The sequence below is a fragment of the Typopeltis vanoorti genome, chromosome 2, assembly GCF_054136105.1.
Source record: "Typopeltis vanoorti isolate ZY-2024b chromosome 2, IOZ_Tvanoo_1.0, whole genome shotgun sequence".
Lineage (NCBI taxonomy): Eukaryota > Metazoa > Arthropoda > Arachnida > Uropygi > Thelyphonidae > Typopeltis > Typopeltis vanoorti.
The window spans coordinates 11,958,975-11,983,082 of NC_143550.1; the positions used below are offsets into that span (position 1 = coordinate 11,958,975).

Genomic DNA, 24,108 nt, shown 5'->3' on the forward strand with positions numbered 1-24,108 from the left:
AAGAACTTAGTCCGCACCGCACTCTTAGAAAACTTTCAAGTGTGACCCCGTTCTCCCCGCCAATTCCATGTATTGAAAAATTTCTCTATGTCACTCTTATAGAATCCCTTTAGTATCTTATGAGTTTCTATCATATCTACAGGGTGTTCGGAATAAATTTGACAGTTTCGTAAGAAAAAAGAAAATCTTCTTTGTATCTATTAAATTTAATGAATTGACAAAAAAACATTACAGGCAGAGTTAATTACAATACTATCAACAAGATTTACTCAAAATAACCACCATTAGCATCGATCACAGCTTCAATTCTGCTTCGGAACCTCGAACAAGCTGATGCTACAGTCTCCCTGGGAAGGGCCGCAAAAACTGTTTTAATTTTATCCATTAACTGGGCTTTTGTATTACTGGAAGTGCGATTGGTGTCTTTTTCAACTGCGCCCCATACAAAATAATCCATGGGGTTAAGGTCTGGGGAGTTTGGAGGCCAAACATTTGGACTGGTGAAGTCGTAGAAATTTTCAAACAACCATTTTTGACTTTTCCCAGAGGTGTGGCAAGGGGCCGAATCCTGCTGCCATACATACGGCATACCATTGGCTACCCTTGTTATCCAGGGCTTGACTACAGTTAGCAACTCCACGAACAAAGCCCGAATTCCAATGCCAGGGTTCTTCAACACCTGTTCTTGCAGATTTGCGAGGAATTCTGCTGTACGAACGCAATCAGATCGTCTGCTAGGGATCTTTCTTCTTGCTACATCCTCGTAGTCACCATTGCAAGTCTCTAGTTCATGCCTGATTGTTTTTACTGTATTCAGGGAGCATTGGGCAGCAGTCGTAATATCCTTATTTTGATGGCGGGCACGAATCATCATGATACAAGTTATTCTCTTCCATGATTCAGGTGGGTTCCAGCTATCCATCCTTTCTGACATCTTGTATATGAATGAAGAAGGGTCCAAACTTTTAAATGAAGAGAAGTGTGTGTTAATACATGTAACTTACGGAAAAATATGATTAATTATAAATATGTCAAATTTATCCCGAACACCCTGTATTCTCCTCCGCCTGTCAACTAAACTTTGAACCCAAACCCTTAGTCTATTATCAAAAGGAAGATCCCACAGACCTGTCTCTGAGGGCTATCCACCGCCTTCCGACCCCCAAATCTGAGTACATAGTTAGCCGAATTAATAGCTTTATATAGAATGACAGTAATCTCCCTGTTTTTACTTGTCAATGCGTTTTTCAGCATTTAACTAATGCTCTGAGCTATTTTGCCAACTCAGTATGTCTGTCCTCTGAATTTCAAATCTCTATTGACCATCATCTCTAGATATCTAGCCTCATCAATTTTCTGTAAATTAGTACCATCAATATGGTACGAAGTATGAATCTTTTCATACTGAATCTTTACATTACATTACATTTTACAACATTGAGATGATAGACATTGTATTTTTCCCACATTGCCAGTTTATTTAAATCATCCTGTAAGATAACTACATCACCTTTATCAACTATTGCCTTCCTTAGTTTTGCATCATCGGCAAACAACTGAATATATCCCTTCAAATCTTCCGCTATGTCATTACTGTACAAATTAAAGAGTGCAGTGGACAACTACACTAGTCATTCTCATTAGCATTGATTCCACTTCACCATACACCGCCGGTGATGTCGGTCTGTTTATCTCCCCCATCCATGGGCAACCAGGCTCATATACATTTCCATTTGCTACAACTTATGTAATATTTTTTCCATGAGGTATTCTATCAAATGCCTTTGCAAAGTCCGGCAGTATCATCGTGTAGCCATTTCCTTTATCCATTATTCTGTCACCTCATTATAAAATGTGAATAAATTACTGAGGCAGGATCTAACTTTTGTAAAGCAATGCTGACTCACTATAGAGTATCATATTCCCATCCACCCATTCCATAATTTTAATTTTAGCCAACATTTCTAATACTTGAACTACCACTCCAGAGATACTAAATGGTCTGTAATTTGCTGCTTCTGGTTTGGAGCCTTTATGTAATTTAACGATCTTACCTTTTTTTCCACTTCCTTGAAATCTTGCCAGAGGTGAGCCTTAGATTAAATAACTTCCTCAGAGGCACCAATTGACACACCGTCCAGTTCCACTGCTGTTTTCACATTGATACTTTTCAATATACTGAGTATCTCTAGTTCAACTACCTCAAAGCTCATATCAGTCTTTGTCATCTCAGTAACTGGAAAGTCACCACACGGAATGTTGCAGAGTGATCACTTAGTAACTGAACCTCCTCTTCTTCTTCTGTCACACCACACAAACGAAGTGATTTAGGGATTTCTGGAAAAAAAAATTGAAATTTTATCCCTAATACTTTTAGCTTAATGAATATGACACTACGGTCGAGGTTATTCCCGATCTAAAAAATATGAAGACAACCACTTCAGGCATTTCACTCGTAATGTGTCACTTACAGTAATCAGTCATGAAGTGGAATAACACATTATGTATACATCCACTGATATAAAATAAAAGTTAAAATTCTGCGATGTCTCTCTCTCTCTCTCTCTCTCTCTCTCTCTCTCTCTCACACACACACACACACACACACACACACACACACACACACAGAGAGAGAGAGAAAAAAGCGAGAAAAAAAAACATTTACTGTGATTAATTTGCATCACGAAAGCCAATCTGTCTCGTCCTTTCTTTATGGCAGTGAATATAAAGAAATATGATTTCGAAATCAGTAATCTTCACTAACCAGAACCTAACTGAAAATGTACGGAAAATATCGATATGGATTGGATGAGTGCAGAATCTAGTCACTTCCTCAAAGACTAATATAATTATTACTACACAAGTGAATTCAAGTCACCTAGAAACTCTGCAGAGGTCGAACAGTGATGCACAGTAAAGTGATAACTTTCCGATTCCATCCAATAATCAAGACGACATTCCATGTAAAATCAAAATCATTATAGCTGACCCCATCTCCAGATTATTTTTTGTTTGGATTTAAAAAAAATATAACCTCGATGAACCTTTCGCATCAAAATACATAATTAAAAATGTAACTCCTGTTAAAATCCATTCAATAAGCCATGCATATAAACAGCTATTTAGAAACGAAAAGAAAAATTATTTCACATGGTATATTCCGGTAACTGGACCACATATTTTTAATAAGCTATATAAAACACAATGAATTAATAAAAGACCCGACAAGTTTCGTAAGTCGTTTGACTTACATCTTCAGGGGTAAAAGGTAACTTAAAGTTTAAAACACAAGGAAAGAGAAATTATTAGTAATAGTTCATGCTATACTGTCGTAGCTGTCTGACTATTCATAAAATTAAAAATCGGAATGCAGATTCAAAGCAGTGCTGAATTTAAACAATGCTGGATGATGCCACGTTCTGTTGTTCACGTTCATGATGTCCGAGGTAGGACTGAGGTATATTTTTTTATTAAAGCTGACCAAACTTAGTAGAGAATTAATCCTGGATTTTCATTGCATTGTGTTGGTATTTTAAGCATGTTTGCAGCTTCTTTAAATTTCCTTATGTAACAGTTTTTTTTTCTAAGTACGACATGTTTGTTTTCTGCCCGGGTCCATTGTGGTCAGTGGAAGTGGTGTGGAAAGCTAGACCTGATATGTATTCCCTTCTGTTTTGCACATCCTTTTAGTGTTCGTTCATGAGAATTTTCCCAGATCTTCCTGTCTGTCCTACGTAGCAGAAGCGGCAAGAACAATAAATTTTGTAAACACCTGGTTTTTTTAAAGGATGTTGTGGAGGTTTCGGGGGATGTAGAAATCTAGAAATTTTTTCCAGCGGCAGAAAGGCTACTTTGATCTTATATCTGTTAAGTCATTTAGCCATCTTTTCTGTAACATTTTTGATACATGGAAGCGCGATAGCGTTTTTGAAATCTTGTTTCTGAGAGATGCTTGTAGCAGGTGTGTGGAGAATTTTTTTGATAGTCTTGGTTTCATAACCATTCTTTTGAAAGATCTGTGTTAGATATTATAATTCTTCATTTCTCTGTTTTTCTGTACTGAAAATGTTATACGCTCTGTCCCTTAGGGTTTTTATTAGACCTATTTTTTTGCGAAGGGTGGTGGTGTGAGGCCGCATTAAGAAATCTTCCTGTGTTGGTGGGTTTTCTATATATTGAGAAAGAAATTTTATTATCCTTTTTATTGACTTCTAATAGAATGTCTAGAAAAGGCAGTTTCCTAAGTCCTTCTTGTTCTAAAGTAAATTTTATATTATTATGCAAATTATTTAGGTAATCTTTGAAAGCAATGAGTTCATCTGTTGTTCCTGGCTATATGATAAATATATTGTCTACACAGCGTAGCCATATTTTTGGTTTTCTTTGATAATTGTTTAAAGCATTATTTTCAAAAATTTTCTATAAATAGGTTAGCTAAAACCGGAGAGAGGGAAGAGCCCATAGCCAATTCTTCTTTTTGTTCCCAAAATTTTTCTTGATACATGAAAAAAGTATTATTTATACAATGTTTATAAAGATCTTTATAAAGAAAAATTATTTACTCAATATCCAATCCGTCTCTGCTTTAATGTTGTCAATTGTGAATACCCTTTTCATGCGATAAACAACGCAATAATCAAATGGCGAGATATCTGAGAAATATGGAGAGAGCATAAAGCTGTTGAACTTACCTCTAGGTCTCTTGAGCAGTGTAGAGCTTGGTAGTTTTCTGAACCAAGCCCCTTCCTGTTGTATAGATTTCCTTGGTACCAGCTTTATTCAGCAATACTCAGTAAAATATTCTGTTAGTGAGTTGTGATCATCTATGAGTTAGTTAAGCGGTTTCTGGATGTTTCCAATGATGTAATCGTTTTGTGTTACCTTGTATAAATTACTTTCCGTTGCCTAATCATCGAGTATAAAAAAGAGTCGTTTCTTGTTATCATCCGAAAGCAGTGACGAACAATTTGATAATCTGAAATTTCTTGTCGGCTGTGTCTATGTTTTAGATACACGACACAGTTGAGCGACAACTTGCTGCGTTTTTCCAGCAAATTGGAAAAACGGAGCAAGTTGTCGACCAATGGCTCACCAAACCATGGATTCTGGGATATCATGTTGTTCTGCCATTTTTAACAAATTAATGGGTGTAGGTGACACAAATTTACAATTGAAGTGATAGTTATGCACTGTGGAAATGAGCGCAACAAGTCACGCTTTTAAACCCTCCCCCCCCCACATGCTAATACGGCTAAGACACGTTTCGACTAGTCTTAACGTGATTTTGTACGCAGTTGCGTGTTCTATACTGTTGTATATTAAGAATTTAAAATAAATGTATTACGTTTGAAAATTATTTTCATAACGTTATAATTTATAATTCTCATACAAGAAACTTTCTCAAATAACTGTAATTCAAGCAGCTAGTTTTTCGTGACTTTTTCGCTGTTTTACCAAATTGCGCTACATTCTTACCCTTGACAGATATAAATCCACACCTTCATACCGTGAATTACATGGACAGCGTATTTCAGCATGTAGGTGTATTATTTATCTTAACCAAAATATGCCCTAATTGTTTTGAGCAGTATATTTACTTAGGAAGAGCCTCCGTAGTCAGACGAAGCCCTTTGATCGAAAACACCCGTGTTCGATTCCCTTCCAAGTGGTGAGGAACTCTTATCTGCCGTCTTTAAACTAAAGGTTAATCAGCCGGTCTCATACGGAGGTAAGGGTGGTTTTTTACCCAGAAACTCCGGTTTTTTGTCCCAAAGAAGAAGCAAACCGGCCCATTGAACACACGTATCATACAAATTCTTCCCCTCCCAGCAAAGCCAGACTGCGACAATCCTGGGGTTTCCCACAGTCGCATAATCCTAGCGGCTCCTACACCAAGTGGGATAAAAACACTATAAAGAGAAATATATACAGTATTTTCTTAGGAATATCTGCTCGTTTTTCATACAAGAAACATCCTCAAGTAACTGTAATCCAAGCAGCTAGTTTTTCGTCACTTTTTGCTTTTAACCAAATCCCACTACGTTCTTGCTCTTGACGGATGTAAATCCACACCTGCATACCATGAATTACATGGACAGTGTATTTAAACATCATGTAGGTGTATTATTCATCTTTTTAGCTCTAGCGAAATATTGTCCGTTTATCGACCACAGTTCGTTTCTTTTTATCTTGCACACAGTAATGCCTTTTTTTTGCTGTAATTAGACAATTTAATTTTTAACTAAAACTCTTTATGCTGTTTCCTGAAGGGAATTTAAAGTACGTGGGATGAGATCAATGTTCTGATTCAAAATACAGTATTTGTTTTTGTTGCAATGTATAGGAAAGGGATTTGTGCATCAAAGAAATCAAATATATATATTTTTGAAGCACAGAATATATATATTTTATAAAGAAAATTATATATGTATATATATATATATATATATATATATATATATATATATATATATATATATATATATATATATATATATATATATTCACATCACATCTTCATTACCTTCCCTATGTGAAGGACTATGCTGCGGCTCTTCTGGTGTAGCTTTTGTTTTTTTCATGAAAATGTCGCATGTGCTCTGCTTATTCCTCTTCTTCTTTTCATCATAAATTTGTTTATAGTAAGCAAACGCACCATGTGCTTTCCTTTCTACTAATAAGTAACGTTCAACTTTGGGGTCCATGTCTTCAACCATTTTGAGAACATCGCTAACTGCAGAGAACATTTCTGCAAGACCATTCACTTTTTAATTACTTCTTCTTGTTTCTCTTTTTCCTCTTCCATTTCTCATTTTTGTTCCTCTTCTACAACACGTTGTTCCTCTAGTTCAAACAAGTCTTCTTTGGTCAACTCTTCAGGAGCACTTCCTGTGAGTTGCACTATGTCGTCATCATTCAGGTTGTTTGCTAGGCCCACTATTTCTTCACTCAATTTACAAAGGTCTTCATTTCTTTCAAAACTTCCAAATCGTGCACAAACCTTTTTAATGGCTTTTTCCATATGACACAGCAGTATGGGTGACGGTTTGAACAAGATCAAGATCAAGATAGGATAAGGAATCGTGACGTGATTGATTACTTATTTCATGATGTCATTGTGGGCATGACGTTATATTTGGAATGTTAGGAATTTCCTTGGGGGCATATGTGTCAGTGACGTGAGTTCTTGTATTTTGGTTCCCGTATGGAATGATGAGTGATGGTAAAGATAACGATTCGTGTTGTGATTGGTGGTGCACTTCTGACAAGATCAAGATAAGATAAGGGATCGTGACGTGAATGTTTGTTGTCGTTATCAGATGAAGAAAAGTGACGTCATTTGTTAGTTGTAAATAAGTGATGTTGTTGTTGTTTTATTTACATTTACATATTATTTACAAATTGTATTTACTGAATCTAACATACAGAAAATAAATAAAGTGAAAAATATAAGATTATTCCAATGCTTGTGGAATTGCCATCATGTGGTTTTTGACAATGTGACTCTCATCTGAAAGTTAATTTTCATCTGGTGATCATTGGGAATTTATTACTGTAGTAAAAATTAAGGATTGCATATTTATTTTTTTAAGCCAATACATATACTTCTGTGAATTATTAAAATCACAGAATCTTTCATTATTTCCAAAAGCATTTAAAAGTACACGTTATGTTTTCACGTTTTGGGTTTCTAATTTCATTTAAATCAACAACAGGCCTCCCTATTAACCTCATTAATGTTTTTGATTTTTCTCTTCCTTTGGCAAGTAATATTTGATATTTGCATGTTGATTCCATCATCCAATTTCTTAGTTTGTCCAGAGATAGTTAACCAATTTCCCACTTCAGCTGATAGTTATATTTTATTAACCAAGAATTCTGTTTTTTAACTCTTTCAGGTAATTCTTTGCAACTCCAAGGTAAAATTTTTGTCAATGCATATCTTACAATAATTCCATCAGAAATACAAATTTCTTTATGAAATGAATTTGAAGTCTTATTGAAAAGAAATTTGTAATCAATTATCCCAATGATAACTGAAAATTCGTATTTTTCACCCACTCTTGATTTTTTCATAATCGTTTTCCTTCATTCTTCTTCTTCTTCTTCTTAGATTACTTCATAGGGCACCACAATAAATAGTTATTTATTATTATTATTTCACTAATTATTAGATCTGATCATATATTTTATGTTAGCTTTCTGTTACAAAATTCTAAACAATTAGAACTTTTCACAAAGAAACTGTTAAAGAATTTTGTGGCTCAGCCATTATTTTTACATTACCAAACACAAACCACCACAACACAAAACAGCAGCTGCAGTGAATGAATGATTATCTTATATCCAAAGTCATTTGACTCTATGGTATTTTCTTATAGTACTGTTTACACTTACCATGTCCTACCATCACTGTTCCTTCAAAAATGAACCTTTTGCACAGATGACTCAATGACATGTTTTCACATGCTTCTGGATATACTGTTGGTATGTTTTTATCTTACTTTGTGTGAGGAAAGGTAAAATTTGTATGTGTTATCTGGAGAGTACAAACATTTTTTCTATACCACTCTTAAGTGTTTAAGTCACGTTTTTGGGTTAATTATCTGCTATATCTCTGTAAAACAATCAAATTCTAACATATTGGATTTTCGATTATGTGAACGAATGTTTTCAGATAACACAAACAATGTCAATAGAAAGCATTAGACAATTTCTAAAATAACCAATACATGGATATCAGTTTTCAACACTTTTTCCCAACCTGGCATTAATTTCACAGTAGTGATTTTGTTTTAAATAATTAAACAGAATTGCATTAAGGTACAAAGTTGTGGATTTAAATATCAAGTTCTAATCAGAATAACTGAATAAAAAATTCACTGTGGAAAATCACAACAACAAAAGCACACATCTTTGTTCATTTAAGTTTAGAAATGCATATTTTATTTTGCTGAATTATTATTTACAAGTATATTCACTGAGAAAAATTCTAAACATGTGATTATCTAAAAATAGTTCACGATATTTAGTTTAGACTTTTAAAATTTTCCAAAGAGTTCAATGAATAAAATTTTTGTTACTCACTGTTTCTTGGTTACATTACATCAAAATAGCAGGTGATGCAAAAAAGTTTTTAAAGCAGATACCATGGTAACAACACTTCCATACATTTGATATTCTGTCAGTCTGAGAATGACACCATGCCTCCCTAAACATTCTGTATATTCTTTTGTCACCAAATATACACAAACAGTTTTTGTAAAATGTTTGTAAATGTCCCAAAATAAAGAATCTTTATCGAATTGGATAAAATCTTGAAAGTCTAATTTTACCATTATTGAATTTAAATGATTAGTGATAATTTTCCCCATGATACGAATAGCTGGTAATTCAGTTTCCAAAAATAGTAAATGATTATCAATGTCGTTTATTTTTGGTGAAAATTCTCAGCTTCTTCACAACTAATAGAAAAAACTTTACTACATCTGCTCCTGTATCATCAAGTATTAGTTCGCCATCTGGCATTTCAGAATATAACAATCCCCGAGATCTATTTCATAGTCAACTGTTCTTTGCAAGTAGCCGAGGATATCAGACCACTTCCTGCATAACTTCTCTCAAGTGGTCCTGGTTAAATATATCACAGTGTACATGTCTTCTAAAATAATAATCGGTTTCCATCCTTTTAAAGCTAGGTGAAGAGTTTTGTCTCATGCTATTTTCCTGAAGAAAGAAAATTTCAATGACTTTTGTGGGCCACCCATTATTTTACTTTACTTTCCTGGATACAAAATACCACAACACAATATGATAGCTGCACAAGACGAACGAATTGGCATAACTGGAAAAACATTTGACTTGTTTGTTTTTCCATATAGTAATGTTTACCTGACCCTTAACCCTGACCGTTCCTTCCAAAATGAAACTTTTGCACAGATGATTCACGGACATGTTTCTACATGCTGTTGAATATGATGTTGATGTGAGATTATCTTACTTTGAGACATCATAGGGTAAATCTTATCTCTGTGGCTCGAAGGGTATTCCGTATTATTTGTCCTTATTATCTTAAGTATTTTATCCTCAAAATGTGTTTTTGATGTTAGACCATGTGACTATTTCTCTCACTCATATGTCCGAAATTGTTGGGATGGGGAAAAAATAGCATTAGGTGGTGGAAGTGAAAAGGTCGTCAAGAGGGTGACAGAGGTCTTCCCTGCAATGCTCCCCCATCTCAACCCCTAAACCCATCATCCCCCTATTCTACACACTCTCTTACAGAAGATGTCTGCTCAGGCTAGTGGAGATGAGGGAGCTCATCATTTGCGAATATCTTTTAGTGATGTCACCTCCAACTGATACTGATAACTTTGGAGAAAAAAAATAGCAATTGGTGGTGGAAATGAAAGGGTAGTCAAGAGGGTAATAGAGGCCTTCCCTCTAATACTCCCCTCACCCCCTCTCTTCCAGGAAATGTCTGCTCAGGCCAGCTCATCATTTGCAGATATCTTTTGGTGATGTCACCTCCAACTGATACTGATAAATTCTGGAAGAAAAAAAATTAAAAAACTCATTTTTTTATTTTTTTCCCTCCTTTTTGACGTTATGCCCACAATGGCGTCATCAAATAAACAACCAATCACGTCACGATTCCTTGTCTTATCTTGATCTTGATCTTGGTCAAACCATCACCCATACTACTTGCCACTCACACATTGAGAGGTCACTTCGTCCCAAACTACAGCAATATTTTTAATAGCGTCATAAATATTGAATGCTTTCCAGAATTTCATGAGAGTCTGACCGTTTCCTTCATTAGTAGAAATAGCTTGTGAAAAAATGCTCCTCAGATAATAAACCTTAAGCACTACTAGAACTCCCGATTCATCGGTTGGATCAATGAAGTAGTTTTTGGAGGGAGAAACATGACCTTGATCATGGTGAAGATCACCACTATAAGACGGATGACCTAGTGTATTGTCTAGAATTAATAACATTTTAAATTCTATATTTTCTTTCACACAATAGCTTTTTATTTCACTCGCATAACAGTTGATTAATGCATCCTCTAACAATTTTTGAGTCATTAACGACTTATTGTATGTCCGCTAGTGAACTAGAAGAGTATGCTTCCTAATTTTTTTGAAGCCTCGTGGATTTTCACTGTGCCATATCACAAATGGTTTCAGTTTATATCCAGCCATATTAACCCCTAACAGAATTGTAATGCGGTCTTTAAGATCTTTGAAACCAGGCATAGATTTTAACTTTTTGTGGATTTTTGTCCATTCTGGCATTTTTTTTGGAACAAGGAGATCATATCCATATTAAATATTTGCTGTGGCAAATAATTTTCCTTCGTAATAATTTTATCCAATTTCTCCACAAATTCCTTGGCAGCCAAGCATCGGGACTTGCAGATCCACGTACATTTCACATTATGCAGTGCAAAACGCTGCGTGAATCTCATGAACCAACCGGAAGAAGGGTTGAATTCGTAGTCGTAATCGGGCCCTGCTTTCTCCTTCAACATGTTGAAGAGACTTAGTGCCTTAGCGATTATTGTCCCAGCGCTAAGGAGTATGTGCTTTTGGTTCAGGTGCTCTCATAATGGAAGTAGCTTTTCCAATCACTGATAGGACCTTGTCGTTGCTTCATCACTGTCGTTGAACTTGCAACTTAGTTTCAAGATCAATTGCTCTCCTCTTTTTCTGTGATTCTTCACTAGATTTTTTAATTGGGCGTTTTTGAAGCCTCGTGGATTTTCACTGTGCCATATCACAAATGGTTTCAATTTATATCCAGCCATATTAACCCCTAACAGAATTGTAATGCGGTCTTTAAGATCTTTGAAACCAGGCATAGATTTTAACTTTTTGTGGAAGTAGTTCTATATATATATATATATATATATAGAACATTAGTATGCGTTGTTAATTGTACCGAATGCAACAATCACATTCATCCTTCCTTACATACAGTATTAAAAGTGACGTTTGTTGAAACCAACTTCATTTTCATTGCGCAATATGTTGTATATGAAATGTGGTGATTTAGAATGATAAATAAACTAAATGGGAATATAATAAGTATAAAATAACTGTAAAAAGTATACGTAAAAATAGAAGGAAGTAAAAAATAAATATAAAAATTATACGGATAGCATAAAATAAGCAAAGAAGTAAAGAAAATGCAAAAGGAAAAATGAAGATATTTCTTTCTTTGGTCATATTTGATTAAGTTGTTTTTCATTTTCAAGGCAGAAAATTATAATGCAAGTAAAAAAATTAATAAAATATATTAAGTAAAATAAAAGAGATATAAAAATGGAGTAAAGCAAAAAGTGTTTGAAAAATTTAAAGCTGACTCGGGCACCTCACGTATAACAGAATATAAATAAACGAAAAACGAAATGTGTCTATTATAACATGTATCCAAAAATACACGTTCACTGATTGTACCGATTATATTTTGGCAGAATTCTTATGGTAATATAATCGATACTCCATTACCTTACTCAGCTAACTATAACTATAATATATACTAGAACACATATAGCACAGGAATGGTCAAGTTCTTCAGTAATAAGAGCCATATATAATTATTTTCATACATTTTTGAATGTTCAAGAGCCACAGAAAATATTATTTTCTTCAACGGAGGCGGGGGTAATGCAGCCATCTTAGTAGTCACTTTTGCAACTAATTTTGGCGGCAGCGACAAATGTCGAAATGTCGAAATACTTTTTACCAACCAAATACGATAATAAAATCCACGTTAACAACTTTTGGCCGGTACCATTTAAAAGTAAAAAATTTAAAGTTTCAAAATATCTGTTTTTTACTTATCTTTAAAGTATTTACGAAATAAAATATTCTAATATTGGTACATACTATACTACTATAGAGTATTAATATAAAAGTTTAGGAAAAATGGCAATGAAAACCAATATTGTCTCGGAATGTGCACAGAGTAGCTTTAGGAGCCGCATGAGTCTCGCGAGCCGCAGTTTGTCCACCGTTGCTATAGTATATATACTTATACTATAATTTCCAATGAAAATAAGTTGTCGGTTGCACAGATGACGTTAATCCATGATTCTAATCTACAAAGGAAATTACGAGCGTTGGATGATGAAGGTCTACATTGTTGTTAGTAATGTGAGTACAGTTTCATTCATCATCATCATCATCATCATCATCACGAACCATGGGCTCACTGCCCGTTGATGTCTGATGCCTGTTTTACTATCTTCTTCCGCCTTTCTTTGTCCAGTGCACAGTGTCGCAGTTTTTGTACACCCATTCCACACCAGTCTTTTATATCGTCTATCCATTCTCTATATGGTCTACCTCTTCTGTTTAAACCATCCAAAATACCAAACATAAATGTCTTTATCTTCTGGTCCTCACTCATTCTACAGATGTGTCCAAATAATTGCAGCTTCCGTTTTATAATCTTCTGCATTAGATTCTGTTTTGGTTGTATCTTCTGATAGAGCTCTTCATTGGTGATCTTCTGTACCCATCCTATTCTTAGAATCTTCCTGTAACAAGTTTTTTCAAATGCCAAAATTCTTTTTCTTGATTCCTTATTTATTATCGACGTTTCAGATCCGTACAGTACACCGCTGAAGATGTATGTTTCCAATACTCTTAGTTTTGTTTGCGAACTGATCACTTTACTTTTCCAGATGTTATCCATAGCCTTCAGATTTGTTCTTCCCTTTGCAATCCTGATCTTTATTTCTTTTATACAGTCCAAGTCATATGTCAGTTTACTTCCCAAATATGTGAATTGTTCTACATTTTCTATACCAGTTCCATCCACTTGTATCTTTTGTTTCATGTTCTTCTCACCAAACACCATTGTCTTTGTTTTTTCCAAGTTCATAACAAGTCCAACTCTCTTCCCTTCCTCATTTAACAGTTTCAGTGTTTTTTGTAGTTCTCTTTCGTCTTCTTCAATAATAACAATGTCATCTGCAAATCTCAGATTCTTAATTCTCATTCCGTGTACAGATATTCCTTTGGCATCTTCTTTCATTTTATCCATTGTTCTTTCTAAATGTGCGATGAAAATGCTCGGTAATATTGGGTCTCCCTGTCTAGTACCTCTGCTTGTTTTAAACCATTTCCCCAAATCATCACCTATTCTAACTGCTGCAACTGCATTCTGATAAACATCTTTTAATATAGCTGTTAGTTTTTTATCAATTCCATAGGATTTCAGAACTGTTAATGTCACTATTTGGTCAATACTGTCAAATACTTTCGGAAAATCAACAAAGCAAGTATAAAAGTTTTTGTTTTTTCTCCTAGCTTTCTGTGCTATTAACCTCATTGTCAAAATCTGTTGAATTGTAGTTCTGTCCTTCCTAGTTACATTACATTACTAACAACAATTGTTAATAATGTGGTAGTGTAGCAACCAATGTAGTTATGTCTACCTTTAGCAATGATTTCCTGTCTCTAAAACAGATAAATAAAGCTGAATGTGAGGATTGCAAAATCAGGATATTCAAAATCAGTCGCTATTTCAACATATTCCATTTATCCTTAATGTATCACAGCTTTCCCTTCTTGTGTGTTGTCTACACAGTATGTAGCAGTGCAAATTTTAGATGTTAAGAAAGCACTTCAGTTTGTGTCTATTCAGCACGGTCTATGTCGATAATAGTCAATGCTACCTAAACATGAGCTTCAAACTTGTCACGGCAGAGTGTGAACTCATCAGCCCAAGACGTTTAGAGTATGGAGTTGAGTTTTTTCAGGTAAAATTTATTCAAGTCTGCACATATAAAAATAATGTATTTCTGTTTATCTTTCTAGTAATATTGTACCACAGATGTCCTGTTTCTGGGAGGAGATTGCTCGAGTGTGTGGAGAAGAACTTGCAGACGTAGGGATCGAATACTTAAATATCATGTTCTTTCAAATCTTTGAGATATGCCCTACAGTGGAGCACAGATGTATTCGGTAACTTGAAATTTGAAGTCATTAAGCTGACAAAAATGAAATTCGTTCACTTTCTTTGCTGAAATAAAAATAGAAACTCTCATATCATTTCTGATTTTTGTATACAAAACTAAAGTTTATACCCCACCGTACACATTGATCACATTGTACCGACTATAAATGATAACAGAAATGTCGCATTAGCGAGATTCGCAATACATTAGATCTTCGACTGGAAGACAGACCCGGGTTCAAATTCGACCTATGATTCAAGAAGCCTTTATGTGTGTTTCAAGTTGCATTAGCTGAAGGTGAGATGGTTTTTCCTCCATAAAACTCGGATTTCTCATTCCATAAAACAAGCGAAAGCGAAAGAATACTTCATTAGCAAAGATGATCAAACCAAATACTGTATTAAAAAGATAAAAACCAGACCAAACATTTAGGAATGTCACCTGGATGAGCTGGATCTGTATGACTTGCGCTCCTTTTTGAGATCTCCTGTAATTAATATTATAGGATGAAGGGAAGATAACATACTGTGTCATGATTTATTTAAAATAACACCATCAGTTTTGTTCCCAGCTCGGTAGAACGAGAAATCATGAACCGATTACATGAACTGTCATTGTGAAGTACGATTCTTGAAATTTCGTAGTTTTTTCTTCTGCTAAAATACTTTTTGTCCAAGTGATGTTTACATATTTTGCTTTTGCGTTGTCCACACTAGAATAAGGTTTTTCTGTTCTTCTTAGGCTATAGAGGTCAGTGCACTTTTCCAAAATGCTGGTTACACCATCAACAGAGATATTGTCCTGTTGATTATTAATATCTCTCTCTCTCTCTCTCTCAGATGAGTCGAAACATTTGCTTTATGCATTGTTCTAATACTTTGAAGTTTTAGAACATTGGCCTAATTTCGTTGTGTTATCTTTAATATAAGATGGGAATGTAATGAATCTATAATTTGTTTGGTGTATGGAGAAGCTTTAGTTCTTTCTGGTATTTCATGTTTCATGAGAGTTTTTTCTGTCAGACGTGTTCACATATACAGGTACATATTACTACTACTCACAGCCATCTTCGATAGTAATTTCAAATTTTAGTCTAAGAACAGAGCGCATTTGGTCTCTATGTCTAAAACAAGATCGGTGCCACCTGATTGAAAGGAACCTCTAGTTCTTATTCCACTCCAAAACGATTATATATTTATTATACCCTTAACCTCTGTTATAAAGGCACACCAATTAAATTCGGCTATCTTCTAAAATGCCACATGAACGAAATCAGTAACCAAATCAATGACTACAGTCAGAACCGGCGCAGGGCCTTTGCTGCCCGCATGCAATTTCTGTCTAAGCGCTCCTGTAACGATCCGGACGTGTGTGGTTCTTTAACGATAATAAAAATTAAAATTATTTGAAATTTCTTAAATAAATTTCGACAGAACAGCCACACGTTGGTTCGCTAAATGTAGCGAACCAGGGATATTGACTAGGCAGGATAATCGTTAAAAACCTGAATATTCAAAAAATTCTCAAAAGTTAAAGCAAATTCTGATAAAGTCACTTCACTTTAATCGTTGAATATAATGATACAGGGATTATATTGTAGCCTTCTCACCGACCCGAATCGCTAACAAAATTAAAAAGAATTTTAATTAAAGTTAAAATTTTATTATAACTAAAGTTTAAAAAATTCTTGCTTTTTACGAGTTACTAAATTCTTAGTAACTTGTAATTTTTTTTAATAATTTTTATAAGTGGAACTATATTTTAGGAAAATAAAAGAAACTCAAGATAGATGAGAAAATAAGAAAATAATTCAGAAATAATTAGAACATTTAATATAAGTATTCAAAAAAATAACATCTTTACAGAATAACAGAAAATAAATTCAATTACATAAATATACTTGAAAATTTTTTTTTTAAATTTTAGAGTTTTTGATTTCATATTCACAAAATTAGAAACAATGGTCTTAACGTCTAATTCCGCACGTGTATCATTTTCAATAGCTACTAACGCCACAAACTAACAACCCTTTTTTTTGTGACATACTTGTTCTTAAGTACGTTTTAATCAATTTCAACTTGGAAAAGGAACGTTCACCGCTCCCTACACTAACAGGTAAGGTTAATAGTATTCTTAAAGCAATTGAAAAGTTAGGGAAAGATAAATTATTGGACACAATAAAATTAAGAATATCGAAAGGGTTTTGAATATTTAAAATATCCTTCCGAAAAATATCCCGGAAAGCACATAACTCGTCATATACTTCTATTGCATTTACGTCTTTATTGTCGCCGTCCTTCAAAAGATTCTCTAAATCGTCACAATGTTTTCGTGAATCTTCGATATTTTGTAGTAATTTGTAGTTTTCTATACAAGAAATTGAAATGATCATAATATGTTTTTAAGTGTTCAAAACGTTGTATTAACGAACACATTGCAACGTCTAGAAGTGTATAAAATACATTCACTCTAAATTTATCTTCTAGCGATTGTCGGGTTCGTCATGATGCTCGTAGTCAAATTGTCTTGTCTTCTTTCGTCGTCGAACTTCTGTGCCAGTTTTAAATTCTTGTTCTCCATCCACATTTTCACTCAGTTCTTTTGCCGTTTTTAGAACTTCTTTAAAGTTTGTATCTGATCGATACTCTTGTAAGAATATTTTTTAAGTTTTCTATAGATTCTAAAGCAAGCGTAATGTTCATATTTTTGTCTTGAAGCATTTTACTCACAGGGTTTATTCTGTTAAGTAAATCATGGCAAGTTATAAGAAAGCAAATAAATTTGTAGTCCTTTATTTTAGCACATAATGTTTGTGCTTCATGCTGAGTTTCTTTATTAAAATTTTCATTATTTAAAATTTCAAAAAGTGCATCGTAAATTTCTCCTAATTGATATCGTAGAGGGCGGATTGCATTAATTTTACTTTCCTATCGCGTTTCTGATGGCTGTTTCAATGTGAAAATTTTTACGAACTTTAAAAAGATTGCACAATGTTTGTAAGAGAATGAAAAGAAATTGTATATTTTTTGAATAATTGCAAAGAAACTAATTGTATCTGCATTAACTTTGACTGCATCGTTAATGATTAAATTTAGAGTATGAGCAGCACATGGCACGTAAAAAGCTCGAGGATTTTTGTTCAATATCAAATTTTGGAGCCCATATTTTTTCCCTTTCATATTTGCCCCATTGTCATACCCTTGCCCTCGCACGTCTTCAATGGGAATGTTCCATTTTTCCAGTTGTTCCATTATTGTTGCATATCAACCAGGTCCTGTGGAATCTGATATATCTTGACAATTCCATTGTCACAGGAAACAAAGCGAATAATAATGGTCATTTGTTCTGTTTTACTTGCATCAGGTGTGCAGTCTTAAAATTATGGATAATATTTAGATTTTCGAATTGATAATAAAATTGTATCCCTGATTGCGTTACTTAAAGTTTCCACTATTTCATTTTGACTGTCTTTACTCAAACAGTGTATTTTATTCTTTCATTACATGGCCCTTTCAACATGATTTTCCATAACGGGATCAAACTTCGCAAACAGTTCGACTAATTTTAAAAAACTGCCGTTATTCCTTTCACATAATTTATCAGATGATCTGCGAAAAGCTAAATTTTGGCTAACAAGGAATTTTATAATTTAGATCAAGCGTTCTGAAACACCTCGTCCAATGTTTATTTTCCATTTCATATATGCCTTGAGTCTGGAAATCAATAGTAGTTTTGATTTTTAAAGTTTTATCAAGTTCCTTCCATTTTAAGAAATTTTTCATGTGAGTTAAACTAGTCTCATGTCTATGCAAAGTTGTACTTATATTTCTCCAGTCGTTATAACCTTCTACAAGACTACTTGATTCAGTAGGTGCAAAAATTTTGCAACAAAAGAAAAAACAGAATTTAAAGTTTCGAAATAAATGAGCCATGTTCTTGGCACGAGCTCCCCGTTTTCCATTTTTCTATTATAATACGTGTCTCCAAATTTACGACCATATGTATCTCTGAGATATATTATATTTTTCTATTGAACAGGCCCCATATCAATTAAAACAACTCGTAATTTTTCATCAATATTTCCCCATTCACCTGTATCTTCTAAATTTATAGAGACTAACAATGTTAGTTTCGTGGTCAACTACAACTAAATCTTCTCCGAACTGTTTTTCACTTGAATCATGCGTCTTGTTATCTTGTTCAATAGTTGAAATAGTACTTTCATGTAAAAAAACTGGGTGATGTGCACGGTTCTTCAACTCTGATTTCTCATGTATCGAGTTGGTTACAATCTGTTACAAAACAATTGTATTCAAAATCTAAATTCAGTGTGTGTAAAGAGAGATATTTAACGAAAAAAGATGGACCTAATGTAGAAATATCTTTATGTCAAACAGCAATAAAACAATCCCTTGGTACTGGGCAGGGTTTCAGAAAATATGACTGTAAATCTAAATGTACCACAAATAGGTGTGCTTGTCGCAAAAACCAATTGCTATGTAATTCAAAGTGTCACCAATCTTTAGATTGCACAAATAAGTAAACATAACTTTATCATATGTTTTGCAAATTCATTTCCTTAATTGTAATAATATTTTAAACCGTTTCATTCTTTGTATTATAGTTTTTTAATTGCTGTTGTTCCAGCAAAGATCTTATTTTCACTTTAACGAGTGCCTAGTAGGTAATGTGCAGATTATCTAGGTAATTTGCAGATTATCTAGGTAATTTGAGAAATGGAACAATTTTCTGCACATTAACGGATCACCCTAGTTAATCTGCACATTACCTAACTAATCTGCAGATTAACTGATTTCTGCACTTTAGCGGTAACATATATATATATGTATATTGCAGATTATGATCTTAATATGAAGGTCGAAAAGTCGGGAAATTAAAGTATTTATTCCTACCACGGTTGTAGTCTCCATAATTTGCCAAAATGAATATGTACTATTAGCACAGAACGTCACTGCTGAAATACATTTTCAAAGCACGAAATAAGTATTTTTGTTTAAAAAAACTAAATAGTAGGATATTCTTCAATCAACTGCGTTCTTGGTATTAACTAGTAAAGTAGTAGTAGTGTAGACTAGTAAAGCATAATAAACTTATGCTTTTGTCATGCTTTTTTGCAATGCCTGAAATGCAAAGCAACACGTTTGCATTAAATTTGAATATTTTACAGAAAGATTAGAGAAGCATACGATCGACGCAAAATGCTTGCTCTCCCAACTTTTAGAGTGGGAAGAGTGTTAGTCGAAATGTTCATAGTAGTACCATAATATCTTGAAAAAAAATTGAAAACGCAAAAAAAAAAGTACACGTACATGAACAACAGCAGCAACGTTAGAAGTTTGCATTTCTGTAGGCTCATGGAACTTGTTTTTAAATTCTGCATGCATTTTTAAATTCTGCATGCGTTTTTAAATTCTGCCAAGTTGTGCAGTAAAGTTTTCAATACACCTATTTAGCAAAGAATGAACGGAAGTTTTTTTCTTTCTTCCATTCATTAATGGATAAAAATGGATTTTGATAAAAAGTTCCAACCAGTGGTAGAAACGATGAGCAAAGCCAATTACTACAGAAGGGGCAAGTCTTTATGCAATTATATCGATCTACATGCTCTTCGAAATAGTCTTCGCACATTTAAACTTCCTGATAAGATAGATCATCAAATGTTGTTTATTAAAAGTTTTATCTTTAAACAGATAACATAATATGTTAAGATGTTTTAAGATCGTAACATAATATGGTAAGAAGTAATTTGAACGAATGCCGTGCAAATTAACAGGCATTTAATAAAAAATAAATAAATAAATAAATAAATAACATCGGATGATTAAAACTCTAGTAAATACACTGCTTGGAAAGAGGTCAACAAACACCACAATGTGAGGAACAAACAGCTATAGCGCTCACCTCAATAAGCTATAGGACTTCCTTTCGCTTCGATGACTGCAACAATCCTACGGGGAATACTTTCCATATACGTAATATTGCGATCAATAGGAATTTTGAACCATTTTTCCTTGTAGGTATGTAAGGTCATGGACTGTTGTGCGCAGATGCCCCTTGACCTTACTCAACACTCCAATTCATCCCACAGATGTTCAAATGAGTCAGGTCTCTGTGAATGCCAGGTAGGTGTAGTCGCGTTCATGCCCACAAACCATGCAGTTAAAGCAGCAGCAGCAGCAGCTTCATGAAACAGTACATTGTCTTTCTGAAAGAAACAGTGGTCAGTTCGGTAAAAACGACACAAAGTAAGAAGCATTACTTTGTCCAGAATGTTCAAATAGGTTACGGAGTTCAATGTTCTTGGCATAACAAAGAGGCCCGAGACCAAACCAGGAAAAACAGGGCAAAACTATCACACCCGCCACCTCCGAATTTCATAGATGAGTTACGCACTCTGGTAAGAGACGTTTACTGGGCATCCGCAATACCCACACTCCTCCATCTGCTCGGTAGAGGTATCGTGATCGTCACTTTATAACACAGCTTTCCAAACTTCTACGCCACACTGTACACACTCCTGCACCACGGAAGATGACTCTCCATGTTGGTCTGGCTAATGCGGGGCTTGTATATTGCGTCTGTACCATGGAAACCCGTGTTGTGAACCTCTGTTCTGAATGTTTTTGTGCAGATTCTTATTCCATTCGATGCCTGGAACTTTGCATTCAAAGTGTCAGTCAAACCTTCGTGGCAACCTACGGCCAATTTCCGTCAGTGTGGTGGATCGTCCACTGTGGGCAACACTGGCAGTTGACTCCCTGCGCTTCCATCACTGATTGTTGACCTTGGATAGCCCAATTTGTCAACAATTTGCCAAACAAATAGTGTTGCAACATGGCTTTCTATCATAACACCTTTTTAAAACTCCATCAGTTCCCTTCTCGCAGTCATTTCACGAGGACACAGTTTCACTGACTTGGGGATATCATATTCCTCTATTCTATACCAGTTAACACATGTTTCGCTACATGGCACGATGACTTCGTTTCAAGCAGTGTATTTAAAAATATCTGAAAATATTACAACAATTAAAGTACTCACAGAAACTTCAATGCTACCCAACTTAATATACTGCTGAACTCTACTCATCAGCTTGGAAAGCAAGCGATATCAATCTCATACGTCTGTTCAGGAATGTGATAGATATCAATTTCCAAGCTAATCGATTATATAGGTCACCAGTACATGCTTATGATCTTACTATAACTATTCTTTCAGTTGTGTCTGAAAGTTTCTGAGTAGCGGTATGTAGAGGGAGAAATTATGGAGAGCACGATTTCCAGTAAAGATGGATTCAATTTCTGACCTATACTGCCGACTAAAGAGCTAATACCGTATATGTCCCACCGTTTGCAATTTTAACCTAAATGATCAGCATGAAAAATCAATGAAAGAGAAAGATGTTAGCAGCAAAAAAAAAAAGGCAAAACATTTCGCATTCATTTCATATATGTATATACATAGTCCTGATTCCAAGCACAACAATGTTCCTTTCTACCTCAAATTAAAAAACCAGCACCTAATAGAAACACAGTGTTCGCCTTCTTTAAACACTTTTATTTCGTTTACTCACTTAAATAATCTTTTACTTTTCAGAGGTATTATTTACGTGTGTGTTCACTCTTACATATCACTTGCGATAGATATCACTTTCCAAGCTGATCAATGTTCACTATGAGCAATGTTCACAACTGTAATTCAGGAGTACATTCATCCTGTTCACATTTTCACATATCTACCAGAGCATTAGATTACCCGAACTACTATCCAAACACTGTAAACCACTTTCTCAGTGGTGACCCTTCTGCACATTCTGGCCACTGAATTAGGAACTTTTATTTAATAAAGTGGTTTACGTATACACCTCCGAATAAAATAAAAAAAAATTAGAATAGTCAAAGAAAAAATATTGAATGATTTGCAATTCAAATTTATTGCATATAAAATAATTATTACCAAATATGAATTAGCATAATCTAAATCTAAGTACCTTTTAGATTATAAAACTATGTAAACACACAAAAATGTAATATAAATTATCAGAAAACTGTTATTTGAAAACATTCGCAAAATTAGAGTAATTTTTAACGTACTTCAAAATATTGGAATATTCCAAATTTGTTTCGATTTGTTTCCTGGAGTGCATAGAAAAAGCGTAATTTCAGTAGCTGCGGCACAAACTCGTGTGTGAGGAATCGCTTGTGCGTGGATTTCAGTTAATCATTTGCTAAACATGGGTGGAATGAGTGACATATCGCAATCTAAGTTTCGTATGGTGTCTCTACACAAAGAGGGCCAAACTCAACATTTTATAGCTAAGAAACGTTCTCAAGCTAGCGTGAATAGAGTATTGAGACAGTATTCTAATAACCGGAGTTTTCAAAATAATCTCTACAATAGCAGTCGAAAGGAGATGAGAGGAGATTGAAGAATATCGTGAAAAAAAAAAAAACGCTTCCAAAGTGTAAAGTATTTTCACAAGAGATGGAAAGAAATAAGTGTGAATGTGTCTTCACAAATCTACGACGTTGGGACGACTTCACAAATTTGGTTTTAAATCACCTGTGCCTAAGACGGAGCCGCTTATGACTTCCAAGCAAAAGACAGCTTGAATGCGATGGTGTAAGCAAAGACTGTTGTGGGGTCAAAAGGACCCGAAAAAGGTACTTTTTGACGATAAAAGTATGTTTTGTGTGTCCCTTGGTTATCAAGGGATACGTGTTTGACGTCTTAAGCAAGAAGCATTTGATAAAGAAATGCGTGAAACGCTCGCTGAAATTTGCAATCTCTGTCATGGAATGGGCTTGTATGATCGCAGAGGATCCAGGTAGGCTGTGTTCAAGAAAGAGTCAATTCCAAAATGTACCAAGAAATTCTTGAGCACTTTATGTTACAGGTATTGGAAGATTTATGTGATGGTGATTTCCTTTGTCATCAAGATTCATCTTCTTGTCACACTTCTAATACCACTACTAAATGGCTCAAAGAAAGGCAAATAAATGTACTTCCTTGGTCGGTTAACTCACCAGATTTAAATCCCATGGAGAATTTGGAGGGAATTATGAATAAACGTCTTCAAGAAGTTGGTCAAAGAGACAAAAATGAACGTGTTT

At 34.5% G+C, this 24,108-nt stretch overlaps 1 protein-coding gene across 1 annotated transcript in view; it reads left to right on the forward strand.

Annotated features, from left to right (window-relative positions):
• LOC150108817 (uncharacterized) overlaps window positions 1-14,985 on the forward strand; it is an 83,884-nt gene extending 68,899 nt beyond the window's left edge. The window contains exon 5 of the mRNA XM_090414320.1: window positions 14,835-14,985. Coding sequence (XP_090270446.1) covers window positions 14,835-14,985 — 151 coding nt within the window. The remainder of the gene's footprint in view (window positions 1-14,834) is intronic.
• Window positions 14,986-24,108: the final 9,123 nt, after the last annotated feature.